This window comes from Pseudochaenichthys georgianus, chromosome 18 (genome assembly GCF_902827115.2).
Source record: "Pseudochaenichthys georgianus chromosome 18, fPseGeo1.2, whole genome shotgun sequence".
In the NCBI taxonomy this organism is placed as follows: Eukaryota; Metazoa; Chordata; class Actinopteri; order Perciformes; family Channichthyidae; genus Pseudochaenichthys; species Pseudochaenichthys georgianus.
In genome coordinates, this window is record NC_047520.1 from 4,921,302 (window position 1) to 4,930,815 (window position 9,514).

Genomic DNA, 9,514 nt, shown 5'->3' on the forward strand with positions numbered 1-9,514 from the left:
AAGAAACGGGCTGCAGCCCTCCGGTTCCCCGGCGTAGCGCTCCGGAGTTCCCACCCGAGGCTCCGGAGTAAATCCCATCAGAGGTGATGCAGAAGCGGGTGTCGACGGTATAGGAAGAGGCGCTGGAGCGGCCACTCCTGCCACTAGCTGCTGCACAGTAGCCGTTAGCTGCTGTAGCTGCGCAGATAAATAGGTTAGGTTCTGGTCATGTGAAGAGTTAGCATGATGAGCCTCGGTGGCCAGGGCGGCTATCGAGGCTTCCTGCCTCTGGAGAGCGTCCTCCACTCTCTCGAAACTAGTGTGAGAAAAAGTTTTTAGAGAGTACTTGTCCATGGACAAGTGAGTTTGGCAATTTACTTGTCCGAATACATTTTTCACTCGTCCAGAATGGACAAAAATTAGGGCCACTGGAATCTTCTTCTTCGTATTTTACATTTTCCCACGGTTTTTACAACACCGCTAACGAAAGTGAGCGGTAAGATTTTACTGCATCACACATAGGGTTGGATATCGTTTGGATTTTAACGATTCCAGTTCTGCTTTTCGATTCCGGTTATTTTCGGTTCTCGATTCCGGTTCTTTGAGAGGGTAAAGATAAGTCAAAATGGGAGAAAAATATATTTATGAAAACATTAAGTCAAATGTATTCCGATTTACAAATAACTTCATACTGTTTAATTTCTTACAGTTATTGAATACAATTATATAAACATAATCTATGGATTGTTTAGTTAGTTCTAAGTGATGCAGTTTGAGAATGTACAATTGGCCCAGTCTCCTCTGATGTTACACTGCAACCTGCCTGTGAGACAACCACACATGTCCAACACATAGGACATAACCTAATAATAATACATTATATTTATAGCCTATAGGCCTAGCGCTTTTCTACAACTCAAAGACGCTTGCACGCTTACACATGTCCTGCAATGCACATGCTGCAGCTGCTCACTGTTTGTAAAAGTAAATAAATAGTATTTTCATTTCAATAATGTAGCTACTTTCTATACCCTGCTTCATAAACAATACTGACATCCCTGTGCTCCTCCGAGTCTGGGGGTCCGGGGATGTGAGGACAGCGCGAGGACACAGACAGGGAGGCTGCTTCACTTCATAAAGGAAATGGCGGTCAATATTAACAACACAGGAGCTAAAACGCTTAAAGGAATGGTCCACTCATTAGATAATTAATCAAAACTTCAGTATTTAGTGAAACGTTATGTTTAAACCATACCCTGAAGAGATCAGCGATATTCCCCGGTAAATAATGATTTTATAGCTCTTTTTTATCAAGACCTGTATATTCCGTCTGGCCGCCGCCATGTTTGCCATTTTCAGTAGTCACGTGATGGTCGTGACGTCATCCATGCGTTCACTTTGTCAACACACGGAAACATGGTGGAGTATTTCAGTTCGGACTCGTCAGCAGAGGAACAAGTTTTGACCAATGTGAAGAGATTGGATGGGGGAATTCAGCCATACATATCAGTATGACAATACGACACCCTCTGTCCTTAGACCCTCACATCGTACAAGGAAAAACTTCCGAAGAAAACCCACAGTTTAAAGGGAACATGGGAGAAACCTCAGGGAGAGCAACAGAGGAGGGATCCCTCTCCCAGGACGGACAGACGTGCAATAGATGCCGTGTGTAAATTGAAAAGATAATACATTTGCAACATAGGTAGTCCAAATGTTTGGAAATGCATGTGTGTATAATGGGAAGATGATATAAGATACTATATGTATGCATGTAGTACCACCCTTGCTAGCGATTCCCTCTCTAGTTTAGCATACTCAGCTTCGTTGTCCCTGGCCAAAGAATCACGATTTTATGGGGCCGGAAAAAACTGGGGTAAAATACACACTAGCCGGTACTACGCTATATGGAAAGGCCACCAAAAACTGTCCTGGCCTGGACGCTAAAGGACGTTAAAACGGGGCTAGCCGCTGCAATGGAAATGCGCTATAACATACCTTATTCTTACTCCGAGCGCTCCTCCGTCGCTTCACACTTGCAGAGGGCGATTTCTCAACTGGCCGAACTGGTGTCCTGGTCGGTGATGACACCAGAAAGACCGATGGTACTGCATCTCCATTAAGTAATGGTTGTTCCATAAATCCCATGTTATGTTTTATCATACTCTCAGAGTAGTCGTCCGGAAATTTGAAATGTTCGCTGCATACATGAGCCTGTGAATCTTTCGGTTCGGGCCGGCCACATTTCGCTAGCCACTGCCTCCGAATGTACTTCTTACGCTTACCTTTTGGCCACAGATGGAACCGAGCATTCCGTGGATTGTTCCTATCAGAATTGTGGCAATATTTCGCGATACAGTGAGGCATATTTGAAGAGAGAAACTACAGTAAATAACATGGAGATCAACGTGTCTTCGAAAACCAAACGCATGGTTTACGTCACGTCCGGAAAATGGCTGCGCCCACAGTGTTGATGTTATTTCGGTATATAATCAGTTTAAAATCACTGATAATGTCATCGGATTAAAAAAAAAAAAAGAGAGACTGGCAGAGACTGGTCTGTTTTATCGGATGATAATTATTTAAAAATGAGTGTCATGAGCATACCATTCCTTTAATAACCTTTATTCACGTGTTAGAGAAAGAACATAAGAAAGGTTGACAAAGATGAGGCTGTTAAACGGGCAGCGGATCCGCTGTGTGTAGAAAGAGAGAGAGAGAGAGATGCTGAGCTGCACCGAGCAGCGATCAGCTGATACGGAGCATATGAGAGAGCTGCAGTCCGCGGGGCTCGGCCTCGCCTCCAGTCCTCACAACTCTTATTAATCCCGGTACCGGACAATTGTTATTTGTTCCTACTCGGAACCGAGTTTTGCTTCCCAACCCTGCCACTGTGCTACACGTCCCGCCCCGCCCCGTCTAACTGTACAGAAAGTGGCGAGATGCATTTCCTTAGAAATCGACAAGCAGAAATGAAACTAACATTTGTAAATGAACTATGGCGTACACGTACAATTTGCGAATGATTTCTGCCTTTTGTAAACTGAATGTATCAATAATTTGTCAATAAACGTCACTTGTCCACCACACAAGTCAATTGACAGATCTACTTGTCCGATATTGTAAATAACACGTCCCGGACGGTAGGACGTGTACTTTTCCGCACACTAGAAACGGTCTCTTGGTGAAGAGGAGTGCGCTGGGTCCATGTTCTGGCCAGATTGTTCTGTCACAATCTTAAGGAGAACCCAAATGCAGCACTCGAGAGTCAGGGAGTAAGCGAGGCGGTCAGCGTAGATACAGGCAGGGTCGGATAACAGGCCAGACAGGATAGTCGAGGGACAGGCAGGATCAGGGAACAGGCAGAGCAGGCAGATCGAGGACAGGGAGGGTCGGAACCGGGTAGGCAATCTGGTATCAAACGCGGGAAAGACAAGCATGAGGCAAAGTACAATCTGGCAAAGAGTGTGTGTAAGGTGCGAGTTTAAATACTGGCAGAAGCTAATGGGTGCAGAAGAGAAAGAGAGTGAGCTAACGAGTGGGTGTGGAAAACAGGTGAGACAGGTGAATGGAAAACTACTGGTGAATGATGGAGCAGATTATGACAGTTGAGGTAAATTCTATGCGTGCTTGAATTGGACCATAGTCCCATGGAGAAGTGGTTATGTAAATGTACGTATGTGTCATTGGTGTAGCAAAAGTAACTTATTTTGTTGTTTTCTATTATCTGAGCCAGTGGAAGAATGTAGATGTTAAAGAGAAGAGGCCCCAGGATGGAGCCTTGGGAAACCCCACACGTCATATTTGTCAACTCAGATGTGTAGTTACCTATAGCAACAACGTTTTCCTGTCCTTTGAGTAGGATTCAAACCAGTTTAGAACCGTGCCAGAGTCCCACCCCGTTTTCCAGTCAGTCTAGTAATATGGTTTGGTCAACAGTGTCAAATGCAGCGCTGAGTTCTAATTATACTAACACTGAGATTCAACCACTGTCTGTGTTTAACTGGATATCATTAAAGACCTTAAAAGGAGAAGTCTCAGTTCTGTGGTACGGTGGAAAGCCTGACTGGAACACATCAAAACAGTTATTTAGATCCAAGAAGGTATTCAGCTGTTGAAAAACCACTTTACCTAGAAATGGGAGGTTTGATATGGGCCTGCAATTGTTAATTGGTGAAGCGTCTAGATTGTTCTTTTTAAGAGTGGTTCTATGACTGCAGTTTTTTTAGGGACCTGTGGAAATATACATGTATGTACATGTACAAGACTGAGGCTAGGTTATAAGAAACATTTTAGAAAAAGCCTGTTAGTGGAATTTACTGTACCTGTACGGAGATGATGTCACTGCTCACTTAACTCTCTTTGACCAGATTGTGGTTTCTAAATAACTTCCTTGGATATTAACAACATTCGTAACATACATAATTGTTAAGGAAACTATAACAATCTTATTGTTAATTGGTGAAGGGGTTCTTCTATTATGGCTCTATAATATGATATAGCAGTAACATCAGTTTCAAGTTAAACGACATCTTGGTTATTATAACATTTCAAATTGTATTGACTTTATTATACATATTGCTGAGGGTTTTAGGCTTATACATCAGGGTTCTGTCCTGGCTGAGTTTCCTTGAAGACTTTTAGTGTTCTGGAGAAATTCCAGTCAAATATAATCTGTGTTGATTCAGCTCAAAAATAATAAATTCCCACTCTTCGTAAAGAATATGGTTGGCATTGGTGACCACAGCACCGTGCATGTCACAGTTGTAATGGTAACACTGATAATGGAGGGTCTGTGTGAGACGATAAGATGTCCAATCAGCTGTTGTGTTTCTCACTCAGGTCTCTAAAGCTGCGTCTTCAGAGTCTTTGGAACAAGGAACAGTGTCAGACTCTAATCAGGTGAGAGAGCCAGTCATCCTCATTGAAAAAGAGTGTTAAAGAGACTGGAACATATTGTCCTCGGTCGTCATGTTATGTTAAAAGTCGGTGTCCTTGTCCTTGTTGATGTTGTAATTGGAGCTGCTGTGAGGCAAGACAAAATATCAGGCTTGATCTAATAAGGAAATCTCATCATATTTTAAAAATAGACCCGGGATACATTTCCAATCCCCAGTTTTAAGTCTCTTACTTTGAAACATCTACGAATGTGAACAATAGGAGATACTTCAAGTACTCGAAAAAAGTACAAATGACTTAGTAAAAAATGTCCGGGGTGACCTTGCATTGTTGTGTTTCAGAAGAGGAAAGGGGTGATGCAGAAAGTCAACCCGGTCAAATCTTCCACACAGGTACATCTTCAACATGAAACTATCAATACACCTGGAAATAATCTAATGTGCAAAATCTCAGGAAAATATTAGTCAACGATTTAACTGAACACCCTACTTTTTTTAAATTGGAGCTGAAAAACACATATTTTTCGATTTTAAAAAGAAAATGAAACGTATTAAAAACGATTTTCACACAGAAAGAATTTTTGGTTCATCTTGTGCTTATTTCCTCTGACTGTCCTCTCTCTCCTTCAGGGGCCACGGAGCGATCCTCCAGATGATTCTGCAGATCCTCCAGAGGCGGGAAATGAGCTTCAAGACAAACAGGTAGACATTGTCGTCTCATGCAAAAGTCATGCTAACTACACATTGTCATCTCCTCACATGTTATGTGCCAAACGGCTCGCTGCACCCTCGCTGCGAAGGGGACCCAAGTTCCCATCAGCAAAAACACGTGGGTTTGCTATCCTGGCTCCAAAATGGTGGAATGAGCTCCCCATTGACATCAGGACAGCAGAAAGCTTACACACCTTCCGGCGCAGACTCATCTCTTTCGACTCCACTTAGAGCGATAGAACTATTAACAAAGCACTTATAAACTAATAAAGGGCTGGCTTATCGAAAGCCAGTTGAGTAGCACTTGAAATGTTTTTGCTCTATGAAACCTGATGTACTTATATGATTCTGTTTTCTTCAAGTTTGTATTTTGTTGGTCGAACGCACTTATTGTAAGTCGCTTTGGATAAAAGCGTCAGCTAAATGTAATGTTATGCTTCAATTTCATCGTCCAATCACTGTTTTTACTATTTAGAATCCATGGAAGATTGCAGGAATGATGCAGAAAGTCAACCCGTTCAAATCCTCACAGCCAAAGGTACCAGTTCTAACTCTGAAGTCAGCATTAAGGACATTTGGAAAGGAGACAATTGTTATTAAATGTGCTTGCTTCGTACAATCTCCTTGATATCCTCCGTTATTTTTTTCTTCCCAGGATAACCAGCCTCTTCACGATGACCTCTCCTCCAGCAGCGGCAGTTTGGACAATACCAACGTCTCAGAGAAGCAGGTAGATCTGTTAAGATGAGCAGCCAATGAGCACACCCCATGCAGTCTTTGAAGGCATTCAATCTGGAGTAGGCAGGTTCATTTGGGTGTGATTGGGCAAACAACCCATAAATAACATTTGAGCATATTGTTATTGAAGTAGCTGTAGAGAACTGGACTCCTGCACCTCCTCGTGGCTCTGTTTTCAGACTCGGGAAGGTGTACTACTTGAATTATGATATACTACTTATAATGGTATTTCTGCACATTGGCATAAATATACTGCCCACTTCAGCTTTAAGCAAAATAAAAGTAACATTTCTCCGAGTTATGTACATCAACTAACTAATATGGGGTCTTTACATTACATTAAATGACTTTTACCTGAGGCTTTTATCCTTTTAATAAGCCCTTTTAAGTCTTAGAACAAGAGTATTTGCCACATTCGCTGTGCCTTGTTTAATAACAAATCTGAATCATATTTTATAACAGCGCACACAGAGAAAATACCTATAATAACATGCGAATGCTTATTTTCTGCGTAGTGTTCAACCCAACAAAGATGGTAGAAGTTATATTGTCTGCCAGGGTTATTCTCCCTACTTCCACAAGGGGGCGCCATAGAACAGAACAAGTCCTCATAGTGATAGATACTTGGTGATTTCTCTCTACTTCTACACAGTTATATTCAATGTTATGCATGATATTTCAAATCCTCACCGTATTGACTGCATCAGTTCTGTATTTATTTCAGAACCCTGGGATGTTTAAAGGCATGATGCAGAAAGTGAACCCGTTTAAGTCTCACACTCAGGTACTGTACACAAGATTGACCTCATTGAAGTGGGATTACCAGTTTTATTTGTCATGCTCAGTTTTCAGTTGTGGTTAGTTGTTGAAGCCTCTGTTGTGTTTGGATGCAGACGCCAGGTGAAGAATGTCAGATAGACTCTTCTTCCGCGTTGATGACGCCGGTACGGTTTACGGTAAGAGCATTCTTTTCTTTTTTTGAAGGTATCGAGAAGTTGAAATGCATTAATCACAGCCCTCTGTAGGTATGTAACTCCTGATCTGTTGTTTATGACAAAAGTGCTCAGGTCATCATAGCTGTAAGAACAAGACTTAAATAAATACATAAATAGGAGGAAATTGCTCTTTTGATGTCTATACTTAACACTACAACCGCCAATCGGGTCAATTTGACCCAGAGCTGTTTTTTATTGGATGTAACTTTCCGTGACTTTTCCTGAAAGTGTGTTGTTATAGCACCCATTTATACCTATTTCCGCCCAGCCTCCTTGAAAATCAATGCATTCTAATACCGGGTCAATTTGACCCCGGTGGCGGTTTTAGGTATAAAAGAATCTCTGGCGGTTCGGGGCCCTATTATGTTTTTTGGGGTTTCCCTTTAGTGTGTTATTTAGGTTTTGGTGCATGTAAACATTCTGAAAAGTTACTTCCAGAAGAAAAAAAATGCAAGTATGAACTATGAAAATTAGCACAATAGGTCCCTTTTTTAATAATAATAATAATAATACATTGGATTTCTTTTTTGTGACCAACTTTTTTTTCTTCCCAGGATAACCAGCATCAGTACTTCGTGTGAGTAGATTTTCGTTAAGAATGTGACTCTTAATAATAAAGACCACACAACCGTAGTAAAGCTGTCCCAGGACCTGCCTTACAGCCACTTAGATAGATTACAGTACATTACATGTCACTTGTTAGACGCTTCTATCCAAAGCGACTTACATACTCAATACTGTGGACAATCCCCACAGGAGCACTTTGGGGTGAAGCGTCTCAGGGACACAACGACATGCTGACTGCAGTGGGGTTTGAACCTGTGCGCCCCTGATCCGAACACCAACGCTCAACCCACTGCACCACACAGATAGTAGATATTGATCATATCTTTAGCAACACTTAGTTAAAACAACACCTGCCTCCCTCTGTCTGCAGTCGATCTGGTACGCTGACGTCGACCCCGTCCTTGAGGTGAAGGGCCCGCCTGCCGAGGCCCCGAGGAAGAGCACTATGGTATGTCAGAGATTTAGGTCAGCGTGCATTCACGCCTAGACACGAGCATACAGTACGCGCCATTTACACTGAGGACGCTGAGGACATGTTCACACAGCTTTTCAGGAAATGGCCAATTGTGTCCCCACACATTGCATCAGGATCATTTATAAATATGTTCTTAAAATAGCGTGCACAAAGAATGCTCGGAGTTGTTTTGCACAGAAAACATGTTCTATCTCGGGGACTGTTCACACAGAGTGTATTTCTGAGAAATGTGCACCTGCGACACGTTTAATATTCGTAATAATTGAATAGAGAATAGCTTTGCAGCAGCGTAGCATAGTGTGTGTGTGTGTGTGTGTGTGTGTGTGTGTGTGTGTGTGTGTGTGTGTGCGCGCGTGCGCGCATGTACTGTTTTGAAATCATCCTCATTAATTAAGTTGAAAATAAGAGTTATTTTACCATTAAAGCCCAATGTTTCCGATAGTTGACACTGGGGGAGGGGGTTACCTAGGTGGTCCATTTAGTCTAAATTATGATTCCCTTAATTCTCCCAAAAGTAGAAATGGGTCCGGGTTCTTATGGGTGTGGCCTCTATTTGGCACTTCTAATGACGGTTATGAACGTCATTCGCCTCTCTTATTGTTTATGGCTTTACTCGGGAGCGGCACGTACTCTGAAGCAACATCCACAAAATGCTGTCCAGCCTGAAATGCACTCCTGTCGAGAAACCACAAGACAACAATGAGCGTTTGTTTTTTTCAGTGTAACATGAGCCGGACAATTCTAGAAAGAGACAAACAAATAAATCTTCCTGCATATGTCAGAGAAAACATACCGACAGGTTCGTTGTACATTTTACATCCGTAAGTAACAGTGGTGTAATGTTACTAAGTAGTTCACTCAAGTAAAACCTGGTGGTATTTGTATTTTTACATCATGCTAGTTAATACTTATACTTCACACGCTTTGTTATATATTATTATTATTGGTTAAGTTTCTCATTAGCATTTAAATTAATTTATATAAACCCCACCATTAGCTTAGTGCAGTGGTTCTCAAACTTTTTCTGTCATTTTTCCCCGCTTTGAACAGGTGGGCCTTTTCAAGCCCCACCTGTTCCTCATCGCTCCAATAAAATGGTAGGCCAAGCTTAAAATTGTCAAATGTATCGTTCTATAACAGGGGTCTCCAAC

At 42.0% G+C, this 9,514-nt stretch overlaps 1 protein-coding gene across 1 annotated transcript; it reads left to right on the plus strand.

Annotated features, from left to right (window-relative positions):
* Positions 1–222: 222 nt before the first annotated feature.
* LOC117464028 (uncharacterized) lies at positions 223–8,375 on the plus strand. The gene is made up of 9 exons (XM_071206639.1): positions 223–300; positions 4,822–4,881; positions 5,220–5,270; positions 5,508–5,579; positions 6,064–6,126; positions 6,244–6,318; positions 7,051–7,110; positions 7,220–7,282; positions 8,259–8,375. The coding sequence occupies exons 1-9, from the start codon at positions 223–225 to the stop codon at positions 8,373–8,375; spliced, it is 639 nt and encodes a 212-aa protein (XP_071062740.1).
* Positions 8,376–9,514: the final 1,139 nt, after the last annotated feature.

Bases quoted from the DNA above. Each gene is read 5' to 3' on its own strand.
- LOC117464028 (XM_071206639.1), top strand. From the start codon at position 223: ATGATGAGCCTCGGTGGCCAGGGCGGCTATCGAGGCTTCCTGCCTCTG. The intron at 4,882-5,219 runs GTGAGAGAGCCA...GTTGTGTTTCAG, and splicing joins CAGTGTCAGACTCTAATCAG to AAGAGGAAAGGGGTGATGCA. The intron at 7,111-7,219 runs GTACTGTACACA...GTTTGGATGCAG, and splicing joins CGTTTAAGTCTCACACTCAG to ACGCCAGGTGAAGAATGTCA.